The sequence below is a fragment of the Perca flavescens genome, chromosome 24, assembly GCF_004354835.1.
Source record: "Perca flavescens isolate YP-PL-M2 chromosome 24, PFLA_1.0, whole genome shotgun sequence".
NCBI lineage: Eukaryota > Metazoa > Chordata > Actinopteri > Perciformes > Percidae > Perca > Perca flavescens.
The window spans coordinates 3,239,882-3,267,582 of NC_041354.1; the positions used below are offsets into that span (position 1 = coordinate 3,239,882).

Sequence of the window (27,701 nt, forward strand, 5' to 3'; positions counted from 1 at the left end):
TTCCATGGATACACTGATGGGTGAGCAGCGAGATGTTGTACTTGGTCCTGAAGGAGACAGGAAGCCAGTGGAGAGAGTGAAGGATGGGGGTGATGTGGTGGTATTTCCGTACCTTCGTTAGGACCCTAGCGGAGCTGTTCTGGATGTAGTGAAGTCGTCGAAGGCTCAGCTAGAAGTCCTGATGACGAGAACGTTACAGTAGTCCCGCCTTCAGGAGGCCAAGCTGTGCACGGGGTTGTTCTGCATCGGACAGAGTGTGAGACGCAGTTTGGTAATGTTCCTGAGGTGGTAGAAGGAGATCTTACACACCGACGACAGCTTCACCACATCTCAAAGCGCTGGTCTTTCTTAAAGGAGGTTCTGTCCACAATGTTGTTCCCGAAGAGTCTAGAAAACACCAAACAGAGAGAGCAGACGCTATTCACACAGAATAAGATGTGGAGCGGCTCACTGAGCTGATCTCAAGTTATTCATTTCCTCTTAACTGAATGAATGGGACACGAATTAAAGAAAGCTCACCGCACGGTGTCAGTGGACGGGTTGATGGACAGTCGCAGTAACAGGTCAGCTGAAGCATCCGTGATGTTATTGTGACTCAGACTGTAACATGCACACAAACATTTATTACATTACATTTATTACTGTACATTATATCAGCCGGCTGCTGCTGATGGACATTTTCTACTTTAAACAAATCACCACAGCCCTTATCTCCTGATATCCGGATAGATTGGGTCGTGCCAACCGAATTATTATGAGTTCTCTGTGTTTATAACTCATCTCCAGCCAGACTGATGCTTTCTGAAGGAATTTACAGTAAAATACATGAAAACTACTCACTTTAGATACAGACAGGAGAGAATAAGTACAGTATGTTTGTTGTACTGCAGCTTTCTGTAGACAGCTCTGACTATACAGACATGTTGTCTTCTAAAATAATCATTTACACACTGACGGGAACTGAAATGTAAATGCAACAACATCTGCCCTTGAAAGCACGTTTAGGGGAATCTCTAATAAATGTAGGTTGCTGTATGTGATATTAATATTTGGGGTTAATTAATTTATGTCTGTAGATTATTGTCTCCAGTAAGCTGTCTTGCTGTCCTCTCGGCTCATTAAACTGATCAGCTGACATTGCTGGCTCTTTTTGAACCTCGTCCGGTCGCTGTAATATATATTTTATAAATTAACTCCTCCAGCTCGGTTAGAGCTGACCCTGCGTTATAAACACTGTTGCACACATGAACACATTTGTAGTTTGACTCACTCCAGGACTTGAACTTTGTGCAGATGTGCGCTGAGTGTGAGCAGCAGCTGGTCAGTGAGTCCACAGTGACTCAGGTCCAGCTCTGGCAGCTCTTCACTGAAGTCCAGCATCAGGGCCAGAGCTCCACAGGCCCTCTGATCCAGCGTGCTGTGACTGAGGTCCAGCTGTCCATCCAGGGCTGTACGGAGGGACACTGCCCGTCTCACTGAGTCCCTCTCACTGTCCACAGGAACCAGGGACACCAGCCGGAGGAGGACAGCTTTACTGGCTCTGAGCAGCAGAAACAGACTGTTACGATGCAGAAACATGAACAAAAACTTCTCCTCTGCTTTCAGACTTTCTGGGATCTTTCCCACCTGAGACGGACTCTGTGCAGGACAGGAAACAGCAGGTCCAGGCCGCTGTCCTCCAGCTCACAGTCCTGCAGGAGGAGCTGTGTGTCTCTGCTGCTGTGTGTCAGGATGGTGGAGACGGCCCTGCAGTCCTCAGCAGTCAGACTGAGAGAGTCACTCTGATGGTCCAGCTCCACACTGGAGCAGCAGGACAGATCCAGCCGGTGCTGCAGAGTCCTGAGCAGGCCGGCTGCTGCCCCCTGCTGGGCCTCGGAGGCAGCGCAGCAGTGGACCAACCTCAGCAGCTGATTCCTGTCAACACTGAGAGGAAATGATCCACTAATTAAACCAATAACAGAACCATATAGATACTTTCATTGATCAGATACTAGAATGATCTGCAGCTTCACATGCATTAGAAACAAAAGACAAATTAAAGGAGAATTATGTTTCTTTACAACTTATTATGGTAGTCCTTATTTCCGTCAGTATTAATAACATAAAGCCTATAATGTTAATAGAAAATATCGGGAATGAAAAGAGCTCCGATTGACCAAGAAACAGATCAGATCTGTTGGCAACAAACCTCCAGATTAGACAAACTAATTCAAGAGAAAACTAAAGTAAACTTTAAAATGAACCAAACTGTCAGGTGTAAACATCCTTCACACTTCCTGCTTCAACTCTGTCCCACTGTTCTGACTACAGTTGTCCTGAGCAGGGAGAGACTATCAGACATTTCATGGCTCACATTCAGTGTGTGGTTTAAATAATCTGGAAAAGCTGTTGGTTAGTTTCCAACCTGTGTGATTGTTCGTGTTTCTTGACCTGTCAGCTCACAGATCTCAGCTGTTAGCTTGGTGGGTAAAATGTGAATATTACTGATAGAATGATGGAAAAACTACTACTAAAGACAATAATAAAGCCAAATGACCTTATAATGAATTATCTTGTAATGTCTTGTATATATTTTATATTGGGTTAAGAGCCATTTTGGTTTACGTTGTTGTTTGCGTTTGTTTGGACCCTCCGACTGCTTGGAGCAGGAATCTCAAGAGATAACTGGACTCAGGTGTTGATGATGGGGAGAAGCAACAGTAAACAGACGAGCACTAATGTCTGACCTGAGATGAGAGACTTTGTCCAGCATTAAGAGGATGGACTTTATGTCCCCTGCTGGTATGGAGGTCCACGTGAGGTTCAGTTGAACTCTGTCACTGTGTCTCAGGGTGAAGAGCAGAGCAGCAAAGTCCTCCGAGTCCATCTGTCTGCAGGTCAGGTTGATGACATCATCCAATGACCTCAGTAAACTGGGTATAACGGGACTGGCTCGAGCTTTATAGATCTCTCTGATGGCGGTCAACACAAAGCTGGGACAGGGTCTGAAAGCATCAAGTGTATTCACCAGGACACTTTGTTTAGTGAAAACAAGCCACAGCAACACATGGACATGATTAAATATGATAAAACCTAAAAACAACTTGTTGACCTTTTGAACACAATCGTGTCCAGAAAGGGAAGCAGGCGGTGAACTCTCCTGTAAGAAGCGGTTCTTCCTCATGTTCACAGTGATGGTGAGAGCTGACGACTGCAGCAGCAGATGGTGAAGGAGCTCCCAGTTCAGACAGCAGGATGTCAGCTCTCCACCAACCTTCCTCAAGAAGGAACAGGTCAAGGCCTCATCCTGGATTTCATGGAGGACGGAGAGTAGTGGCTGCAAAACCTTCTCACTCAGTCTGCAGATTAAAACGTTAGAAAAGTAGATTATTAATACATTTAGCCTTTTTATTGATCAGTGTGTGTTTATGAGGCTCAGGAAAGACTTGTACTTGATTGTTAGAGGACCATCATGAAGCAGCAGAGGAATGAGACCCTGAGCAGGAACACAGACCTCCGTCAGGTCTAACCGTCGGACTGTCCAGTATCTCAGCAGGGAAGCCAAACTACTGACAACCTTCATCAGCCCTCTCTCTGATGGTTGGGCTGTCTGAGAGGAGAGAGAAAGCTCTTCCATAGTCAGCCGACAGGCCACTGTCCCTCTTCTGACCCATCGACACATTAACAAGGCCATGTCTGTGGAAAGCCTGAAAACAAAAGAGAAAACAAGTTCACCACTAACTGAACATTCAAACTGGAGAAGATGGTTACAAGAATAAAAACAGTAATAATATGAATGCGTACTTCAGACTGTGAAGTTGTGTTGTACGTCTAAAGAGGAGGGAGGCTCCTCTGACAGACATCTTTCTTGGTGTGAGGATGAGATCTACATCAGAGCCACAAAGTCTGACAACTGTCCCCACAGACCGGCAGGTTTTGCTGCGTAACTCTCCTGTTAACAGCAGGCTGAAGCCCAGCAGCTGCAGCACAGAGGACAACTGCTCGGCCTCCTCTCTGGATCTGACAGAGATCAGTGAACACACTCTCTGGAAGAACTCGGGATCACAGCTGAAACACAACAACATGGAGGAGGTGTGAACACAGCAAAGAAAAAACTAAAAAGAATACATAACAAACCATGTTATGGACAATGACTTCCTAAAGGATGAATTAAATACACAGTACCTGAGCTGTGAGATATACTTTCATTTATATACAATGTTTTTAATTCCTGTATAAGAAAGTATTAGCAGGACAGTGTTGTTGTCTCAGAGCTACATTGTTGTTATTATTATTCATATCATCTCATTATTCTCATAAAGACAGAAGACTGTGATACTAAATAATTACTGAACTGAGACATTTAATTCATCTGTTTCTACATTATGTTCATTTCTAAATGGCCGTCAATTAACATTTAAAACCCAGGTGATTATTAAGATGGATTTTTGACAAACTTCTTCTTAAAGAAGCAACATATTATTATTAAATATACAGTATTTGTCTGACGTACCTGAGCTGTGAGATATAAGGCAGACACTGTAGGAAACTCCTCACTTCACTCTCTTCATCTGAGCAGCCTCTCAGCTCCACTTGTTTCTTCTCTGATTGGAGTTTCAGCACTTCCAGGAGGATGGAGATCTTTCTCTCTGAGAGGTTTATGGTCCAGACTGCAGGAGCTGACTGGAAAACTGACTGTAATGATGGAAGGACCCTCAGACCTGTTTTAGTCTCACAGTCCTTCAGGTGGGAGTACAGATCCAGCAGGAAATCACTCCGATATTCATCATTATCATCTTTAAAAGGGAATGTTTTGTATCTGCACACTGATGATAACAGCTCCAGTGTCTTCTCTCCTGTCTGCTGTTCTCTCTCTGCTGCTGCACACAACAGATTCACAAAGAACCTGATTTCTTTAGAACGATCTGACCGCCGAGGAACACTGAAATAATAAAAGGAAACATTTTGTGATGATTTGATCTCAGCTGCATTAATACAACAACAAACTACTGATGGACTCCATCTTGAACATGTCTGTTCTGTATAAAATGATTAATCTAAACTTTAACCCTCCTGTTGTCCTTGGGTCAAATTTGACCAGTTTTTAAAGTTTCTATTTCAGAAATTTGGGTTTCTTTCAACCATATTGCCCCAAAATAACGTGGATGGGTCCATAAAACGCTCTTCACAAGTGAAAATAAAGATGCAGTAGGTAAATCTTAAAAAACTAACCATATCTCATATTTGCTGAAACTGACCCTATGTTCCAGTAGAACTACATGAATTATGTAATATAAAATAAATCCAGCTCCTCTGGTACCTCCCAGCCTGTAGTGTGATTGGCAAACAGCCTGTACGCATATAATAGCGTTTGGGTGATTGGTAAAAATGTCTTCCACCGCATTTTCCGGTTGATTTTTCGATAAATGAATATTTAAAAAAATAAAATAAATTCAAAAAACCCCCCAATCGTTGTACAGTTTGGAGGGCTCTACAACCTCCCTGTTTTTAACCCTTTCAGTTTCATATCTTAAGTTTGTATTTTTACACATTTTATTTAACAGAACTTTAATATATTTTGATGTTCTGTTGTGACAATAAAAAAACTAGTTTATTTTTAAACTGAATTATCATATTATTTTAATGAGAACTCATAAATAACTACAAATAAGTAATGTTAGGGAAATCTGTTTATGTTTTGTTACGCATTTCTTGATTTAAAAAAATATATACAGTATATCGGCAGATATATTGGAATATTAGATTTTTAAATCACCAAATATTTTATATCAATATCGGCCTTAAAAATCCTTTATCGGTCGGGCTCTATTATCCATTACCTTTGTTTCTCTGATCTTAACTGTTAGTCCAAATCATTCATAATTTCTGCTTTTTTCTAACACAAAAATGAGATAACATCATATAAATGAGGTTTATTGACCATGAAATCCTAAAATGATTGTTCAACTAGTGTTAATATGTTGGTTCTAGTGGTGAATATACTGGTGGTAATGGGGAAAAAAGTGCCAAAAACGTTGTAAAAAGCAACAAAAAGTAAAAACAAGATGTTTAAAAAGTGTTGATTTTGACCCTGGAGGACAACACAAGAGTTACACACATCTTTCATCAGAGCAGAACATCATTTTAGGACTTTTACTGACTCACAACACAAACACTGATCCTGAGTCTGAAGTCTCTGCTGATTGGTTTCCTCGTGGTTTTCTTCACTTTATGGAATTTGACTTTGCGTGTGAGTTTAAATGTTAAATATATTTACATTACATAAATATACACAGTGGAACAACAGCATCTAGAGTCCACATCATGAACAATAGTTACAGAAAATCCCAAGATGCAATGCTTCTCTTTGCTCTGAGATGACAGCCGTGTAAATAACAGTTGTTCTTCACTCCATCTGTCTCTGGTGACTCTAAATGATGATTCATAGATGTCTGAAATCTTAATGTGCTGCTCTCTCAACAGCTGGTACAAGTTTCATCACAGTCAGTCAAGTTCACTCAGGCTTCAGATAAAAGGAAGATAAATGGAGAATTTATTACTTTTTTCTTTTATTGAAAGAGAGGTTAATTATTTTATATGTACGAAAATATTTAGTTTTAATGTTTCTATTTGTTATTTTTAAGATGCTGAGATTTACAAAAAGCCAATATCAGTTTTAACTGCAGGTGTTTCATTTCTGTATATGTTTTTATTTCCTGTATAAGAAAGTATTAGCAGGACTTTGTTGTTGTCTCAGAGCTACATTGTTGTTATTATTATTCATATCATCTCATTATTCTCATAAAGACAGAAGACTGTGATACTAAATAATTACTGAACTGAGACATTTAATTCATCTGTTTCTACATTATGTTCATTTGTAAATGGCCGTCAATTAACATTTAAAACCCAGGTGATTATTAAGAAGGATTTTTGACAAACCTCTTCTTAAAGAAGCAACATATTATTATTAAATATACAGTATTTGTCTGACTTACCTGAGCTGTGAGATATAAGGCAGACACTGTAGGAAACTCCTCACTTCACTCTCTTCATCTGAGCAGCCTCTCAGCTCCACTTGTTTCTTCTCTGATTGGAGTTTCAGCACTTCCAGGAGGATGGAGCTCTTTCTCTCTGAGAGGTTTATGATCCAGACTGCAGGAGCTGACTGGAAAACTGACTGTAATGATGGAAGGAGACTCAGACCTGTTTTAGTCTCACAGTCCTTCAGGTGGGAGCACAGATCCAGCAGGAAATCACTCTGATATTTCTTTAAGTCATCATAATCATCCTCCTCCTCATATTTAAAAGGGAATGTGTTGTATCTGCACACTGATGATAACAGCTCCAGTGTCTTCTCTCCTGTCTGCTGTTCTCTCTCTGCTGCTGCACAGAACAGATTCACAAAGAACCTGATTTCTTCTGAAAGATCTGACCACCGAGGAACACTGAAATAATAAAAGGAAACATTTTGTGATGATTTGATCTCAGCTGCATAAATACAACAACAAACTACTGATGGACTCCATCTTGAACATGTCTGTTCTGTATAAAATGATTAATCTAAACTTTAATCCTCCTGTTGTCCTCGGGTCAAATTTGACCCGTTTTTAAAGTTTCTATATCAGAAATTTGGGTTTCTTTCAACCATATTGCCCCAAAATAACGTGGATGGGTCCATAAAACGCTCTTCACAAGTGAAATTAAAGATGCAGTAGGTAAATCTTAAAAAACTAACCATATCTCATATTTGCTGAAACTGACCCTATGTTCCAGTAGAACTACATGAATTATGTAATATAAAATAAATCCAGCTCCTCTGGTACCTCCTACAGCCTGTAGTGTGATTGGCAAACTTCCACCGCTCCCCGGTTGATTTTCTCTGCGTGTCAATCAGGACATTTTCTCCCTCCCCCTCCCCACGCATGGCTGCAGAAAGGTTTAAAAACTCAGGTGAATATTGGAGTGGCTTTTCAAGGTGGCGTGACTGCTCAGCCACATTTCTTCACAGGTAACATAATTACCATGAATGATTTATCTTTCACTTGGTTATTAGTAGTATAAAAAGCCCACAAAGCTACGTTGGGGAGGATGATAGTTTTTGCACAGTGGTCGGTCTGATATATCCTGACTAAACTGTTTTGACATGTCTGTGAAAATTGACATCCAGTTGTGTCAAATTGGGAGGGACTTAGGAGCGGTTTGGACTTCAGCAGAAAGGGGAGGGACTGATAGTTATCAAGTTCAAATTTGGCAAAGTCCTGGATCTTCACAATTACCTACAACATTTTCAAACATTGAATTTTGGGTGTTTTATTACATTTTATATCGTTATTTCTAAATTTTGACATGTCTGTAATTATAAATGATATCAGCGGGCCGATATTAGGCATTTAAAAAATATCGGTATTTATAAAATAAATTTTAAAATAAAAACTGACGAACCCCCTTCAACCATGTTCTGAGTGCTGCCGTTGTATAGTTTGTCCACCAGAGGGCTCTACAACCTCCCTGTTTTTAACCCTTTCAGTTTCATATCTTAAGTTTGTATTTTTACACATTTTATTTAACAGAACTTTAATATATTTTGATGTTCTGTTGTGACAATAAAAAACTAGTTTATTTTTAAACTGAATTATCATATTATTTTAATGAGAACTCATAAATAACTACAAATAAGTAATGTTAGGGAAATCTGTTTATGTTTTGTTACGCATTTCTTGATTTAAAAAATATATACAGTATATCGGCAGATATATTGGAATATTAGATTTTTAAATCACCAAATATTTTATATCAATATCGGCCTTAAAAATCCTTTATCGGTCGGGCTCTATTATCCATTACCTTTGTTTCTCTGATCTTAACTGTTAGTCCAAATCATTCATAATTTCTGCTTTTTTCTAACACAAAAATGAGATAACATCATATAAATGAGGTTTATTGACCATGAAATCCTAAAATGATTGTTCAACTAGTGTTAATATGTTGGTTCTAGTGGTGAATATACTGGTGGTAATGGGGAAAAAAGTGCCAAAAACGTTGTAAAAAGCAACAAAAAGTAAAAACAAGATGTTTAAAAAGTGTTAATTTTGACCCTGGAGGACAACACAAGAGTTACACACATCTTTCATCAGAGCAGAACATCATTTTAGGACTTTTACTGACTCACAACACAAACACTGATCCTGAGTCTGAAATCTCTGCTGATTGGTTTCCTCGTGGTTTTCTTCACTTTATGGAATTTGACTTTGCGTGTGAGTTTAAATGTTAAATATATTTACATTACATAAATATACACAGTGGAACAACAGCATCTAGAGTCCACATCATGAACAATAGTTACAGAAAATCCCATGATGCAATGCTTCTCTTTGCTCCTGAGATGACAGCCGTGTAAATAACAGTTGTTCTTCACTCCATCTGTCTCTGGTGACTCTAAATGATGATTCATAGATGTCTGAAATCTTAATGTGCTGCTCTCTCAACAGCTGGTACAAGTTTCATCACAGTCAGTCAAGTTCACTCAGGCTTCAGATAAAAAGGAAGATAAATGGAGAATTTATTTACTTTTTCTTTTATTGAAAGAGAGGTTAATTATTTTATATGTACGAAAATATTTAGTTTTAATGTTTCTATTTGTTATTTTTAAGATGCTGAGATTTACAAAAAGCCAATATCAGTTTTAACTGCAGGTGTTTCATTTCTGTATATGTTTTTATTTCCTGTATAAGAAAGTATTAGCAGGACTTTGTTGTTGTCTCAGAGCTACATTGTTGTTATTATTATTCATATCATCTCATTATTCTCATAAAAATAGAAGACTGTGATACTAAATAATTACTGAACTGAGACATTTAATTCATCTGTTTCTACATTATGTTCATTTGTAAATGGCCGTCAATTAACATTTAAAACCCAGGTGATTATTAAGAAGGATTTTTGACAAACCTCTTCTTAAAGAAGCAACATATTATTATTAAATATACAGTATTTGTCTGACTTACCTGAGCTGTGAGATATAAGGCAGACACTGTAGGAAACTCCTCACTTCACTCTCTTCATCTGAGCAGCCTGTCAGCTCCACTTGTTTCTTCTCTGATTGGAGTTTCAGCACTTCCAGGAGGATGGAGCTCTTTCTCTCTGAGAGGTTTATGATCCAGACTGCACGAGCTGACTGGAAAACTGACTGTAATGATGGAAGGAGACTCAGACCTGTTTTAGTCTCATAGTCCTTCAGGTGGGAGTACAGATCCAGCAGGAAATCACTCTGATATTCATCATCATCATATTTAAAAGGGAATGTTTTGTATCTGCACACTGATGATAACAGCTCCAGTGTCTTCTCTCCTGTCTGCTGTTCTCTCTCTGCTGCTGCACAGAACAGATTCACAAAGAACCTGATTTCTTCTGAAAGATCTGACCGCCAAGGAACACTGAAATAATAAAAGGAAACATTTTGTGATGATTTGATCTCAGCTGCATAAATACAACAACAAACTACTGATGGACTCCATCTTGAACATGTCTGTTCTGTATAAAATGATTAATCTAAACTTTAACCCTCCTGTTGTACTCGGGTCAAATTTGACCCGTTTTTAAAGTTTCTATATCAGAAATTTGGGTTTCTTTCAACCATATTGCCCCAAAATAACGTGGATGGGTCCATAAAACGCTCTTCACAAGTGAAATTAAAGATGCAGTAGGTAAATCTTAAAAAACTAACCATATCTCATATTTGCTGAAACTGACCCTATATTCCAGTAGAACTACATGAATTATGTAATATAAAATAAATCCAGCTCCTCTGGTACCTCCTACAGCCTGTAGTGTGATTGGCAAACTTCCACCGCTCCCGGTTGATTTTCTCCAATCAGGGCCACGGGGGGGTCTATCTGCGTGTCAATCACTGCTCAGGCACACACACGCATATAACAGCGTTCTCCCCTCCCCCCTCCCCACGCATGAGCTGCAGAAAGGTTTCCCAAAACTCAGGTGAATATTGGAGTGGCTTTTCAGAGGTGGCGTGAGCTGCAGATGTAGCCACGTTTCTTCTCGACAGGTAACATAATTACCATGAATGATTTATCTTTCACTTGGTTATTAGTAGTCAAAAGCCCACAAAGCTACGTTGGGGAGGATGATAGTAACGTTTGCACAGTGGTCGGTCTGATATGATGCTGAAATGGCTAACGGTAGCCTGCTAGTTAGCATCGTTTTACTGTTGGTGAGTAAAGTTAACATTGTGTTAGTGTTTAGCTAGTTACTGAAAATGTTGTCTGACATGCCGGCAGTTGTGTCAAACTCCCTTGTGTGGGAGGGACTTAGGAGACGGTTTGGACTTCAGCAGAAAGGGGGGAGGGACTGAGAAGTTGTCAATGTTCAAATTTGTTGGCAAAGTCCTGGATCTTCACAATCTTACCTACAACAGCTTTAAGGATCAGATCTCTACTTTCATTGAATTTTGGGTGTTTTATTACATTTTATAGCGTTATCCTGACTAAACTTTGACATGTCTGTAATTATCCATTAGAGCCCGACTGATATATCAGCGGGCCGATATTAGGCATTTTCCAAACTATCGGTATTTATAATAGCCGATAAATGAATATTTAAAAAATAAAATAAAAACTGACGAGACCCCCTTCAACCATGTTCTGAGTGCTGCCGTTGTATAGTTTGTCCACCAGAGGACGCTCTACAACCTCCCTGTTTTTAACCCTTTCAGTTTCATATCTTAAGTTTGTATTTTTACACATTTTATTTAACAGAACTTTAATATATTTTGATGTTCTGTTGTGACAATAAAAAAACTAGTTTATTTTTAAACTGAATTATCATATTATTTTAATGAGAACTCATAAATAACTACAAATAAGTAATGTTACGGAAATCTGTTTATGTTTTGTTACGCATTTCTTGATTTAAAAAATATAAACAGTATATCGGCAGATATATTGGAATATTGGATTTTTAAATCTCCAAATATTTTATATCAATATCGGCCTTAAAAATCCTTTATCGGTCGGGCTCTATTATCCATTACCTTTGTTTCTCTGATCTTAACTGTTAGTCCAAATCATTCATAATTTCTGCTTTTTTCTAACACAAAAATGAGATAACATCATATAAATGAGGTTTATTGACCATGAATTCCTAAAATGATTGTTCAACTAGTGTTAATATGTTGGTTCTAGTGGTGAATATACTGGTGGTAATTGGGAAAAAAGTGGCAAAAACGTTGTAAAAAGCAACAGAAAGTTAAAAAGTATCTAAAAAGTGTTAATTTTGACCCTGGAGGACAACACAAGAGTTACACACATCTTTCATCAGAGCAGAACATCATTTTAGGACTTTTACTGACTCACAACACAAACACTGATCCTGAGTCTGAAATCTCTGCTGATTGGTTTCCTCGTGGTTTTCTTCACTTTATGGAATTTGACTTTGCGTGTGAGTTTAAATGTTAAATATATTTACATTACATAAATATACACGGTGGAACAACAGCATCTAGAGTCCATATCATGAACAATAGTTACAGAAAATCCCATGATGCAATGCTTCTCTTTTCTCCTGAGATGACAGCCGTGTAAATAACAGTTGTTCTTCACTCCATCTGTCTCTGGTGACTCTAAATGATGATTCATAGATGTCTGAAATCTTAATGTGCTGCTCTCTCAACAGCTGGTACAAGTTTCATCACAGTCAGTCAATTAACATTTAAAACCCAGGAGATTAATAAGAAGGATTTTTGACAAACCTCTTCTTAAAGAAGCAACATATTATTATTAAATATACAGTATTTGTCTGACGTACCTGAGCTGTGAGATATAAGGCAGACACTGTAGGAAACTCCTCACTTCACTCTCTTCATCTGAGCAGCCTCTCAGCTCCACTTGTTTCTTCTCTGATTGGAGTTTCAGCACTTCCAGGAGGATGGAGATCTTTCTCTCTGAGAGGTTTATGATCCAGACTGCACGAGCTGACTGGAAAACTGACTGTAATGATGGAAGGAGACTCAGACCTGTTTCAGTCTCATAGTCCTTCAGGTGGGAGCACAGATCCAGAAGGAAATCACTCTGATATTCCTTTAAGTCATCATCATCATCATCCTCCTCATCTTTAAAAGGGAATGTTTTGTATCTGCACACTGATGATAACAGCTCCAGTGTCTTCTCTCCTGTCTGCTGTTCTCTCTCTGCTGCTGCACACAACAGATTCACAAAGAACCTGATTTCTTTAGAACGATCTGACCAACCAGGATCATAACTGAAATAATAAAAGGAAACATTTTGTGATGATTTGATCTCAGCTGCATAAATACAACAACAAACTACTGATGGACTCCATCTTGAACATGTCTGTTCTGTATAAAATGATTAATCTAAACTTTAACCCTCCTGTTGTCCTCGGGTCAAATTTGACCCGTTTTTAAAGTTTCTATATCAGAAATTTGGGTTTCTTTCAACCATATTGCCCCAAAATAACGTGGATGGGTCCATAAAACGCTCTTCACAAGTGAAATTAAAGATGCAGTAGGTAAATCTTAAAAAACTAACCATATCTCATATTTGCTGAAACTGACCCTATGTTCCAGTAGAACTACATGAATTATGTAATATAAAATAAATCCAGCTCCTCTGGTACCTCCTACAGCCTGTAGTGTGATTGGCAAACTTCCAACGCTCCCGGTTGATTTTCTCCAATCAGGGCCACGGGGGGGGGTCTATCTGCGTGTCAATCACTGCTCAGGCACACACACGCATATAACATGTTCTCCCCTCCCCCCTCCCCACGCATGAGCTGCAGAAAGGTTTCCCAAAACTCAGGTGAATATTGGAGTGGCTTTTCAGAGGTGGCGTGAGCTGCAGATGTAGCCACATTTCTTCTCGACAGGTAACATAATTACCATGAATGATTTATCTTTCACTTGGTTATTAGTAGTCAAAAGCCCACAAAGCTACGTTGGTGAGGATGATAGTAACGTTTGCACAGTGGTCGGTCTGATATGATGCTGAAATGGCTAACGGTAGCCTGCTAGTTAGCATCGTTTTACTGTTGGTGAGTAAAGTTAACATTGTGTTAGTGTTTAGCTAGTTACTGAAAATGTTGTCTGACATGCCGGCAGTTGTGTCAAACTCCCTTGTGTGGGAGGGACTTAGGAGACGGTTTGGACTTCAGCAGAAAGGGGGGAGGGACTGAGAAGTTGTCAATGTTCAAATTTGTTGGCAAAGTCCTGGATCTTCACAATCTTACCTACAACAGCTTTAAGGATCAGATCTCTACTTTCATTGAATTTTGGGTGTTTTATTACATTTTATAGCGTTATCCTGACTAAACTTTGACATGTCTGTAATTATCCATTAGAGCCCGACTGATATATCAGCGGGCCGATATTAGGCATTTTCCAAACTATCGGTATCGGTATTTATAATAGCCGATAAATGAATATTTAAAAAATAAAAACTGACGAGACCCTCTTCAACCATGTTCTGAGTGCTGCCGTTGTATAGTTTGTCCACCAGAGGGCTCTACAACCTCCCTGTTTTTAACCCTTTCAGTTTCATATCTTAAGTTTGTATTTTTACACATTTTATTTAACAGAACTTTAATATATTTTGATGTTCTGTTGTGACAATAAAAAAACTAGTTTATTTTTAAAATGAATTATCATATTATTTTAATGAGAACTCATAAATAACTACAAATAAGTAATGTTAGGGAAATCTGTTTATGTTTTGTTACGCATTTCTTGATTTAAAAAAATATATACAGTATATCGGCAGATATATTGGAATATTAGATTTTTAAATCACCAAATATTTTATATCAATATCGGCCTTAAAAATCCTTTATCGGTCGGGCTCTATTATCCATTACCTTTGTTTCTCTGATCTTAACTGTTAGTCCAAATCATTCATAATTTCTGCTTTTTTCTAACACAAAAATGAGATAACATATAAATGAGGTTTATTGACCATGAAATCCTAAAATGATTGTTTAACTAGTGTTAATATGTTGGTTCTAGTGGTGAATATACTGGTGGTAATGGGGAAAAAAGTGCCAAAAACGTTTTAAAAAGCAACAGAAAGTTAAAAAGTGTCTAAAAAGTGTTAATTTTGTCCCTGGAGGACAACACAAGAGTTACACACATCTTTCATCAGAGCAGAACATCATTTTAGGACTTTTACTGACTCACAACACAAACACTGATCCTGAGTCTGAAATCTCTGCTGATTGGTTTCCTCGTGGTTTTCTTCACTTTATGGAATTTGACTTTGTGTATAAGTTTTAAATATTAAATATATTTACATTATATAAATATACACAGTGGAACAACAGCATCTAGAGTCCATATCATGAACAATAGTTACAGAAAATCCCATGATGCAATGCTTCTCTTTGCTCCTGAGATGACAGCCGTGTAAATAACAGTTGTTCTTCACTCCATCTGTCTCTGGTGACTCTAAATGATGATTCATAGATGTCTGAAATCTTAATGTGCTGCTCTCTCAACAGCTGGTACAAGTTTCATCACAGTCAGTCAAGTTCACTCAGGCTTCAGATAAAAAGGAAGATAAATGGAGAATTTATTTACTTTTTCTTTTATTGAAAGAGAGGTTAATTATTTTATATGTACGAAAATATTTAGTTTTAATGTTTCTATTTGTTATTTTTAAGATGCTGAGATTTACAAAAAGCCAATATCAGTTTTAACTGCAGGTGTTTCATTTCTGTATATGTTTTTATTTCCTGTATAAGAAAGTATTAGCAGGACTTTGTTGTTGTCTCAGAGCTACATTGTTGTTATTATTATTCATATCATCTCATTATTCTCATAAAGACAGAAGACTGTGATACTAAATAATTACTGAACTGAGACATTTAATTCATCTGTTTCTACATTATGTTCATTTGTAAATGGCCGTCAATTAACATTTAAAACTCAGGTGATTATTAAGAAGGATTTTTACAAACCTCTTCTTAAAGAAGCAACATATTATTATTAAATATACAGTATTTGTCTGACTTACCTGAGCTGTGAGATATAAGGCAGACACTGTAGGAAACTCCTCACTTCACTCTCTTCATCTGAGCAGCCTGTCAGCTCCACTTGTTTCTTCTCTGATTGGAGTTTCAGCACTTCCAGGAGGATGGAGCTCTTTCTCTCTGAGAGGTTTATGATCCAGACTGCAGGAGCTGACTGGAAAACTGACTGTAATGATGGAAGGAGACTCAGACCTGTTTTAGTCTCACAGTCCTTCAGGTGGGAGTACAGATCCAGCAGGAAATTACTCCGATATTCATCATAATACTCATATTTTAAAGGGAATGTTTTGTATCTACACACTGATGATAACAGCTCCAGTGTCTTCTCTCCTGTCTGCTGTTCTCTCTCTGCTGCTGCACAGAACAGATTCACAAAGAACCTGATTTCTTTAGAAAGATCTAACCGCCAAGGAACACTGAAATAATAAAAGGAAACATTTTGTAATGATTTGATCTCAGCTGCATAAATACAACAACAAACTACTGATGGACTCCATCTTGAACATGTCTGTTCTGTATAAAATGATTAATCTAAACTTTAACCCTCCTGTTGTACTCGGGTCAAATTTGACCCGTTTTTAAAGTTTCTATATCAGAAATTTGGGTTTCTTTCAACCATATTGCCCCAAAATAACGTGGATGGGTCCATAAAACGCTCTTCACAAGTGAAATTAAAGATGCAGTAGGTAAATCTTAAAAAACTAACCATATCTCATATTTGCTGAAACTGACCCTATGTTCCAGTAGAACTACATGAATTATGTAATATAAAATAAATCCAGCTCCTCTGGTACCTCCTACAGCCTGTAGTGTGATTGGCAAACTTCCACCGCTCCCGGTTGATTTTCTCCAATCAGGGCCGGGGGGGGGTCTATCTGCGTGTCAATCACTGCTCAGGCACACACACGCATATAACAGCGTTCTCCCCCCCCCCCCCCACGCATGAGCTGCAGAAAGGTTTCCCAAAACTCAGGTGAATATTGGAGTGGCTTTTCAGAGGTGGCGTGAGCTGCAGATGTAGCCACATTTCTTCTCGACAGGTAACATAATTACCATGAATGATTTATCTTTCACTTGGTTATTAGTAGTCAAAAGCCCACAAAGCTACGTTGGTGAGGATGATAGTAACGTTTGCACAGTGGTCGGTCTGATATGATGCTGAAATGGCTAACGGTAGCCTGCTAGTTAGCATCGTTTTACTGTTGGTGAGTAAAGTTAACATTGTGTTAGTGTTTAGCTAGTTACTGAAAATGTTGTCTGACATGCCGGCAGTTGTGTCAAACTCCCTTGTGTGGGAGGGACTTAGGAGACAGTTTGGACTTCAGCAGAAAGGGGGGAGGGACTGAGAAGTTGTCAATGTTCAAATTTGTTGGCAAAGTCCTGGATCTTCACAATCTCACCTACAACAGCTTTAAGGATCAGATCTCTACTTTCATTGAATTTTGGGTGTTTTATTACATTTTATAGCGTTATCCTGACTAAACTTTGACATGTCTGTAATTATCCATTAGAGCCCGACTGATATATCAGCGGGCCGATATTAGGCATCGGTATTTCTAATAGCCGATAAATGAATATTTAAAAAATAAAATAAAAACTGACGAAACCCCCTTCAACCATGTTCTGAGTGCTGCTGTTGTATAGTTTGTCCACCAGAGGGCTCTACAACCTCCCTGTTTTTAACCCTTTCAGTTTCATATCTTAAGTTTGTATTTTTACACATTTTATTTAACAGAACTTTAATATATTTTGATATTCTGTTGTGACAATAAAAAAACTAGTTTATTTTTAAACTGAATTATCATATTATTTTAATGAGAACTCATAAATAACTACAAATAAGTAATGTTACGGAAATCTGTTTATGTTTTGTTACGCATTTCTTGATTTAAAAAATATAAACAGTATATCGGCAGATATATTGGAATATTGGATTTTTAAATCTCCAAATATTTTATATCAATATCGGCCTTAAAAATCCTTTATCGGTCGGGCTTTATTATCCATTACCTTTGTTTCTCTGATCTTAACTGTTAGTCCAAATCATTCATAATTTCTGCTTTTTTCTAACACAAAAATGAGATAACATCATATAAATGAGGTTTATTGACCATGAAGTCCTAAAATGATTGTTTAACTAGTGTTAATATGTTGGTTCTAGTGGTGAATATACTGGTGGTAATTGGGAAAAAAGTGGCAAAAACGTTGTAAAAAGCAACAGAAAGTTAAAAAGTGTCTAAAAAGTGTTAATTTTGACCCTGGAGGACAACACAAGAGTTACACACATCTTTCATCAGAGCAGAACATCATTTTAGGACTTTTACTGACTCACAACACAAACACTGATCCTGAGTCTGAAATCTCTGCTGATTGGTTTCCTCGTGGTTTTCTTCACTTTATGGAATTTGACTTTTGCGTGAGTTTAAATGTTAAATATATTTACATTACATAAATATACACAGTGGAACAACAGCATCTAGAGTCCACATCATGAACAATAGTTACAGAAAATCCCATGATGCAATGCTTCTCTTTGCTCCTGAGATGACAGCCGTGTAAATAACAGTTGTTCTTCACTCCATCTGTCTCTGGTGACTCTAAATGATGATTCATAGATGTCTGAAATCTTAATGTGCTGCTCTCTCAACAGCTGGTACAAGTTTCATCACAGTCAGTCAAGTTCACTCAGGCTTCAGATAAAAAGGAAGATAAATGGAGAATTTATTTACTTTTTCTTTTATTGAAAGAGAGGTTAATTATTTTATATGTACAAAAATATTTAGTTTTAATGTTTCTATTTGTTATTTTTAAGATGCTGAGATTTACAAAAAGCCAATATCAGTTTTAACTGCAGGTGTTTCATTTCTGTATATGTTTTTATTTCCTGTATAAGAAAGTATTAGCAGGACTTTGTTGTTGTCTCAGAGCTACATTGTTGTTATTATTCATATCATCTCATTATTCTCATAAAGACAGAAGACTGTGATACTAAATAATTACTGAACTGAGACATTTAATTCATCTGTTTCTACATTATGTTCATTTGTAAATGGCCGTCAATTAACATTTAAAACCCAGGTGATTATTAAGATGGATTTTTGACAAACCTCTTCTTAAAGAAGCAACATATTATTATTAAATATACAGTATTTGTCTGACTTACCTGAGCTGTGAGATATAAGGCAGACACTGTAGGAAACTCCTCACTTCACTCTCTTCATCTGAGCAGTCTGTCAGCTCCACTTGTTTCTTCTCTGATTGGAGTTTCAGCACTTCCAGGAGGATGGAGCTCTTTCTCTCTGAGAGGTTTATGATCCAGACTGCAGGAGCTGACTGGAAAACTGACTGTAATGATGGAAGGAGACTCAGACCTGTTTTAGTCTCATAGTCCTTCAGGTGGGAGCACAGATCCAGCAGGAAATCACTCCGATATTCATCATTATCATCTTTAAAAGGGAATGTTTTGTATCTGCACACTGATGATAACAGCTCCAGTGTCTTCTCTCCTGTCTGCTGTTCTCTCTCTGCTGCTGCACACAACAGATTCACAAAGAACCTGATTTCTTTAGAACGATCTGACCGCCGAGGAACACTGAAATAATAAAAGGAAACATTTTGTGATGATTTGATCTCAGCTGCATAAATACAACAACAAACTACTGATGGACTCCATCTTGAACATGTCTGTTCTGTATAAAATGATTAATCTAAACTTTAACCCTCCTGTTGTCCTCGGGTCAAATTTGACCAGTTTTCAAAGTTTCTATATCAGAAATTTGGGTTTCTTTCAACCATATTGCCCCAAAATAACGTGGATGGGTCCATAAAACGCTCTTCACAAGTGAAATTAAAGATGCAGTAGGTAAATCTTAAAAAACTAACCATATCTCATATTTGCTGAAACTGACCCTATGTTCCAGTAGAACTACATGAATTATGTAATATAAAATAAATCCAGCTCCTCTGGTACCTCCTACAGCCTGTAGTGTGATTGGCAAACTTCCACCGCTCCCGGTTGATTTTCTCCAATCAGGACCACGGGGGGGTCTATCTGCGTGTCAATCACTGCTCAGGCACACACACGCATATAACAGCGTTTTGGGTGTTTTATTACATTTTATAGCGTTATCCTGACTAAACTTTGACATGTCTGTAATTATCCATTAGAGCCCGACTAATATATCAGCGGGCCGATATTATGCATTTTCCAAACTATCGGTATCGGTATTTCTAATAGCCGATAAATGAATATTTAAAAAATAAAATAAAATCTGACGAAACCCCCTTCAACCATGTTCTGAGTGCTGGCGTTGTATAGTTTGTCCACCAGAGGGCTCTACAACCTCCCTGTTTTTAACCCTTTCAGTTTCATATCTTAAGTTTGTATTTTTACACATTTTATTTAACAGAACTTTAATATATTTTGATGTTCTGTTGTGACAATAAAAAAACTAGTTTATTTTTAAACTGAATTATCATATTATTTTAATGAGAACTCATAAATAACTACAAATAAGTAATGTTAGGGAAATCTGTTTATGTATTGTTACGCATTTCTTGATTTAAAAAAAATATATACAGTATATCGGCAGATATATTGGAATATTAGATTTTTAAATCACCAAATATTTTATATCAATATCGGCCTTAAAAATCCTTTATCGGTCGGGCTCTATTATCCATTACCTTTGTTTCTCTGATCTTAACTGTTAGTCCAAATCATTCATAATTTCTGCTTTTTTCTAACACAAAAAGGAGATAACATCATATAAATGAGGTTTATTGACCATGAAATCCTAAAATGATTGTTCAACTAGTGTTAATAAGTTGGATCTAGTGGTGAATATACTGGTGGTAATGGGGAAAAAAGTGCCAAAAACGTTGTAAAAAGCAACAAAAAGTAAAAACAAGATGTTTAAAAAGTGTTGATTTTGACCCTGGAGGACAACACAAGAGTTACACACATCTTTCATCAGAGCAGAACATCATTTTAGGACTTTTACTGACTCACAAACACTGATCCTGAGTCTGAAGTCTCTGCTGATTGGTTTCCTCGTGGTTTTCTTCACTTTATGGAATTTGACTTTGCGTGTGAGTTTAAATGTTAAATATATTTACATTATATAAATATACACAGTGGAACAACAGCATCTAGAGTCCATATCATGAACAATAGTTACAGAAAATCCCATGATGCAATGCTTCTCTTTGCTCCTGAGATGACAGCTGTGTAAATAACAGTTGTTCTTCACTCCATCTGTCTCTGGTGACTCTAAATGATGATTCATAGATGTCTGAAATCTTAATGTGCTGCTCTCTCAACAGCTGGTACAAGTTTCATCACAGTCAGTCAAGTTCACTCAGGCTTCAGATAAAAAGGAAGATAAATGGAGAATTTATTTACTTTTTCTTTTATTGAAAGAGAGGTTAATTATTTTATATGTACAAAAATATTTAGTTTTAATGTTTCTATTTGTTATTTTTAAGATGCTGAGATTTACAAAAAGCCAATATCAGTTTTAACTGCAGGTGTTTCATTTCTGTATATGTTTTTATTTCCTGTATAAGAAAGTATTAGCAGGACTTTGTTGTTGTCTCAGAGCTACATTTTTGTTATTATTATTCATATCATCTCATTATTCTCATAAAGACAGAAGACTGTGATACTAAATAATTACTGAACTGAGACATTTAATTCATCTGTTTCTACATTATGTTCATTTGTAAATGGCCGTCAATTAACATTTAAAACCCAGGTGATTATTAAGATGGATTTTTGACAAACCTCTTCTTAAAGAAGCAACATATTATTATTAAATATACAGTATTTGTCTGACTTACCTGAGCTGTGAGATATAAGGCAGACACTGTAGGAAACTCCTCACTTCACTCTCTTCATCTGAGCAGCCTCTCAGCTCCACTTGTTTCTTCTCTGATTGGAGTTTCAGCACTTCCAGGAGGATGGAGCTCTTTCTCTCTGAGAGGTTTATGATCCAGACTGCAGGAGCTGACTGGAAAACTGACTGTAATGATGGAAGGAGACTCAGACCTGTTTTAGTCTCATAGTCCTTCAGGTGGGAGTACAGATCCAGCAGGAAATTACTCTGATATTCATCATCATCATCCCAGTCTTTAAAAGAGAATATTTTGTATCTGCACACTGATGATAACAGCTCCAGTGTCTTCTCTCCTGTCTGCTGTTCTCTCTCTGCTGCTGCACAGAACAGATTCACAAAGATCCTGATTTCTTTAGAACGATCTGACCGCCGAGGAACACTGAAATAATAAAAGGAAACATTTTGTAATGATTTGATCTCAGCTGCATAAATACAACAACAAACTACTGATGGACTCCATCTTGAACATGTCTGTTCTGTATAAAATGATTAATCTAAACTTTAACCCTCCTGTTGTCCTCGGGTCAAATTTGACCCGTTTTTAAAGTTTCTATATCAGAAATTTGGGTTTCTTTCAACCATATTGCCCCAAAATAACGTGGATGGGTCCATAAAACGCTCTTCACAAGTGAAATTAAAGATGCAGTAGGTAAATCTTAAAAAAAGTAACCATATCTCATATTTGCTGAAACTGACCCTATGTTCCAGTAGAACTACATGAATTATGTAATATAAAATAAATCCAGCTCCTCTGGTACCTCCTACAGCCTGTAGTGTGATTGGCAAACTTCCACCGCTCCCGGTTGATTTTCTCCAATCAGGGCCACGGGGGGTCTATCTGCGTGTCAATCACTGCTCAGGCACACACACGCATATAATAGCATTCTCCCCTCCCCCCTCCCCACGCATGAGCTGCAGAAAGGTTTCCCAAAACTCAGGTGAATATTGGAGTGGCTTTTCAGAGGTGGCGTGAGCTGCAGATGTAGCCACATTTCTTCTCGACAGGTAACATAATTACCATGAATGATTTATCTTTCACTTGGTTATTAGTAGTCAAAAGCCCACAAAGCTACGTTGGTGAGGATGATAGTAACGTTTGCACAGTGGTCGGTCTGATATGATGCTGAAATGGCTAACGGTAGCATGCTAGTTAGCATCGTTTTACTGTTGGTGAGTAAAGTTAACATTGTGTTAGTGTTTAGCTAGTTACTGAAAATGTTGTCTGACATGCCGGCAGTTGTGTCAAACTCCCTTGTGTGGGAGGGACTTAGGAGACGGTTTGGACTTCAGCAGAAAGGGGGGAGGGACTGAGAAGTTGTCAATGTTCAAATTTGTTGGCAAAGTCCTGGATCTTCACAATCTTACCTACAACAGCTTTAAGGATCAGATCTCTACTTTCATTGAATTTTGGGTGTTTTATTACATTTTATAGCGTTATCCTGACTAAACTTTGACATGTCTGTAATTATCCATTAGAGCCCGACTGATATATCAGCGGGCCGATATTAGACATTTTCCAAACTATCGGTATTTGTAATAGCCGATAAATGAATATTTAAAAAATAAAATAAAAACTGAGAAAACCCCCTTCAACCATGTTCTGAGTCCTGCCGTTGTATAGTTTGTCCACCAGAGGGCTCTACAACCTCCCTGTTTTTAACCCTTTCAGTTTCATATCTTAAAAGGAACACGCCGACTTATTGGGAATTTAGCTTATTCACCGTAACCCCCAGAGTTAGACAAGTCCATACATACCCTTCTCATCTCCGTGCGTGCTGTAATGCTGTCTGACGGCTCCAGCGGCATCAGGCCAGCACTGAACATGCAGGTGAATGGTTCCAGTAGTCCTACTGCTCCGAATAAGTGACAAAATAACGCCAACATGTTCCTATTTACATGTTGTGATTTATAGAGTCGCAGCGTGTACAAAAAAACAACGTAACATGAGACACAGCCGTCTTCTAACTGTAAACAAACCGGGAACTATATTCTCAGGCGGAAGAATATAGTACTTGGGCGGAGTGATATGCTCGCAGCAAGCCTGTCTGAGAATATAGTTCCCGGTTTGTTTACTGTTAGAAGACGGCTGTGTCTCATGTTACGTTGTTTTTTGTACACGCTGTAACTCTACAAATCACAACATGTAAATAGGAACATGTTGGCGTTATTTTGTCACTTTTGTCACAATTTGGAGCAGTAGGCTAGTTGGAACCAGTTACCTGCAGGATCTGTGCTGGGCTAAGCTAATGCTGGAGCCGTCAGACAGTGTTACAGCACGCACGGAGATGAGAAGGGTATGTATCGACTTGTCTTACTCTGGGGGTTACGGTGAATAAGCTAAATTCCCAATGAGTCGGCGTGTTCCTTTAAGTTTGTATTTTTACACATTTTATTTAACAGAACTTTAATATATTTTGATGTTCTGTTGTGACAATAAAAAAACTAGTTTATTTTTAAACTGAATTATCATATTATTTTAATGAGAACTCATAAATAACTACAAATAAGTAATGTTAGGGAAATCTGTTTATGTTTTGTTACGCATTTCTTGATTTAAAAAAATATATACAGTATATCGGCAGATATATTGGAATATTAGATTTTTAAATCACCAAATATTTTATATCAATATCGGCCTTAAAAATCCTTTATCGGTCGGGCTCTATTATCCATTACCTTTGTTTCTCTGATCTTAACTGTTAGTCCAAATCATTCATAATTTCTGCTTTTTTCTAACACAAAAATGAGATAACATATAAATGAGGTTTATTGACCATGAAATCCTAAAATGATTGTTCAACTAGTGTTAATATGTTGGTTCTAGTGGTGAATATACTGGTGGTAATGGGAAAAAAGTGCCAAAAACGTTGTAAAAAGCAACAAAAAGTAAAAAAAATATGTCTAAAAAGTGTTAATTTTGACCCTGGAGGACAACACAAGAGTTACACACATCTTTCATCAGAGCAGAACATCATTTTAGGACTTTTACTGACTCACAACACAAACACTGATCCTGAGTCTGAAGTCTCTGCTGATTGGTTTCCTCGTGGTTTTCTTCACTTTATGGAATTTGACTTTGTGTATAAGTTTTAAATATTAAATATATTTACATTATATAAATATACACAGTGGAACAACAGCATCTATAGTCCATATCATGAACAATAGTTACGGAAAATCCCATGATGCAATGCTTCTGTTTGCTCCTGAGATGACAGCCGTGTAAATAACAGTTGTTCTTCACTCCATCTGTCTCTGGTGACTCTAAATGATGATTCATAGATGTCTGAAATCTTAATGTGCTGCTCTCTCAACAGCTGGTACAAGTTTCATCACAGTCAGTCAAGTTCACTCAGGCTTCAGATAAAAAGGAAGATAAATAGAGAATTTATTTACTTTTTCTTTTATTGAAAGAGAGGTTAATTATTTTATATGTACGAAAATATTTAGTTTTAATGTTTCTATTTGTTATTTTTAAGATGCTGAGATTTACAAAAAGCCAATATCAGTTTTAACTGCAGGTGTTTCATTTCTGTATATGTTTTTATTTCCTGTATAAGAAAGTATTAGCAGGACTTTGTTGTTGTCTCAGAGCTACATTGTTGTTATTATTATTCATATCATCTCATTATTCTCATAAAGACAGAAGACTGTGATACTAAATAATTACTGAACTGAGACATTTAATTCATCTGTTTCTACATTATGTTCATTTGTAAATGACCGTCAATTAACATTTAAAACCCAGGTGATTATTAAGATTGATTTTTGACAAACCTCTTCTTAAAGATGCAACATATAATATTATTAAATATACAGTATTTGTCTGACTTACCTGAGCTGTGAGATATAAGGCAGACACTGTAGGAAACTCCTCACTTCACTCTCTTCATCTGAGCAGCCTCTCAGCTCCACTTGTTTCTTCTCTGATTGGAGTTTCAGCACTTCCAGGAGGATGGAGCTCTTTCTCTCTGAGAGGTTTATGATCCAGACTGCAGGAGCTGACTGGAAAACTGACTGTAATGATGGAAGGAGACTCAGACCTGTTTTAGGATCATTTGAGTACAGGTCCAGCAGGAAATCACACCATTTCTGTTTGAGAGGGAGTTTTTCATATCTGCACACTGATGATAACAGCTCCAGTGTCTTCTCTCCTGTCTGCTGTTCTCTCTCTGCTGCTGCACAGAACAGATTCACAAAGAACCTGATTTCTTCTGAATGATCTGACTGCTGAGAAACACTGAAATAATAAAAGGAAACATTTTGTGATGATTTGATCTCAGCTGCATAAATACAACAACAAACTACTGATGGACTACATCTTGAACATGTCTGTTCTGTATAAAATGATTAATCTACACTGAACAAAATTATAAACGCAACACTTTTGTTTGTCAAAAATACATCTTAATAATCACCTGGGTTGTAAATGTTAATTGACGGCCATTTACAAGTGAACATAATGTAGAAACAGATGAATAACATTTCTCAGTTCAGTAATTATTTAGTATCACAGTCTTCTGTTTTCATGAGAATAATGAGATGATATGAATAATAATAATAACAACAATGTAGCTCTGAGACAACAACATTGAAAGCTCTAACAATTGAATAAAACACCCAAAATTCAATGAAAGTAGAGATCTGATCCTTAATTTCACTTGTGAAGAGTGATTTATGGAACTATCCACGTTATTTTGGGGCAATTTGGTTGAAAGAAACCCAAATTTATGATATAGAAACTTTAAAAACGGGTCAAATTTGACCCGAGGACAACAGGAGGGTTAAAGTTGAATTATACTGAACAATATTATAAACGCAACACTTTTGTTTTTGCCCCCATTTTTCATGAGCTGAACTCAAAGATTTAAGGATTTTTCTACGTACACAAAACACCTATTTCGCTCAAATATTGTTCATAAATCTGTCTAAATCTTTGTTAGTGAGCACTTCTCCTTTGCCGAGATAATCCATCCACTTCACAGGTGTGGCACATCAAGATGCTGATTAGACAGCAGGATTATTGCACAGGTGTGCCTTAGGCTGGCCACAATAAAAGGCTACTCTTAAATGTGTTTTACTGTATTGGGGGGTCGGGGGGGTTCCGTTCAGTACCTGGTGTTATGGTTACTACATAATTTCATAAATTCCATTTCTGTGTTATGTGTTTTATATCCTGTATAAGAAAGTATTAGCAGGACTGTGTTGTTGTCTCAGAGCTACATTGTTCTTAATATTATTCACATCAGATCATTATTCTCATAAAGGCAGAAGACTGATATATTTACAGATTGTTGCAATTCAGTATTTTAAATAAAAAGCTGTGTATCCACAGAGTCTTCTCTCTGCTTTACTGTTTTATCAGACAGTGACAGGGGCGGAGCTAGACTCTCAGTACAGTGGGGGCGGAGCTTCATCATGGGGCCCTCTGTTTACCAAATCATTTTAAAATTAGAACCGTTAAATAAAAACGGTAAATTATCTGATGAATGCATGAGTTATGATGTGTCACTTGTTGAGCCAAGTAAGCCTATATGTCAAATAAAACACAAAGAAAAGGCAAATGTTTTGACAAATTTGTATTGACAAACAAAGAAAGCAGTTTGCCAGTCAAGTAAAAATGTTTCAGCACCACGGACAGCAACAGCCGATGGACTGCGATCGTGCGCAAAATCAGTGCCACGCAATGTTTACAACTCCATAGGCGAAATGTGCTACATGAAAACTCAACTGGGATGAAAACTTTGAGTAAAACTGATTTATAACATTCTG

The 27,701-nt window shown here is 37.4% G+C and overlaps 1 protein-coding gene across 1 annotated transcript; it reads right to left on the reverse strand.

The window, feature by feature from the left end:
- LOC114551257 (uncharacterized) lies at nucleotides 1-27,082 on the reverse strand. Its single transcript, XM_028572427.1, has 18 exons — nucleotides 27,045-27,082; nucleotides 25,765-26,169; nucleotides 21,874-22,308; nucleotides 19,196-19,624; nucleotides 16,017-16,448; nucleotides 12,799-13,251; nucleotides 9,987-10,415; nucleotides 6,978-7,427; nucleotides 4,493-4,921; nucleotides 3,784-4,047; nucleotides 3,432-3,686; nucleotides 3,189-3,338; nucleotides 3,092-3,139; nucleotides 2,727-2,984; nucleotides 1,627-1,923; nucleotides 1,271-1,540; nucleotides 520-600; nucleotides 1-387 (listed from the first exon to the last, which is right to left on the reverse strand). The coding sequence occupies exons 1-18, from the start codon at nucleotides 27,080-27,082 to the stop codon at nucleotides 321-323; spliced, it is 5,190 nt and encodes a 1,729-aa protein (XP_028428228.1). The 3' UTR covers nucleotides 1-320.
- Nucleotides 27,083-27,701: the final 619 nt, after the last annotated feature.

Excerpts from the sequence above, each read along its gene's own strand:
- LOC114551257 (XM_028572427.1), bottom strand. The coding sequence starts at position 27,082 with ATGGAATTTATGAAATTATGTAGTAACCATAACACCAG. Across the intron at positions 2,985-3,091 it reads GACACGATTGTGTTCAAAAG|ACCCTGTCCCAGCTTTGTGT; the intron begins GTCAACAAGTTG and ends TGATGCTTTCAG. Across the intron at positions 388-519 it reads CCGTCCACTGACACCGTGCG|ACTCTTCGGGAACAACATTG; the intron begins GTGAGCTTTCTT and ends GGTGTTTTCTAG.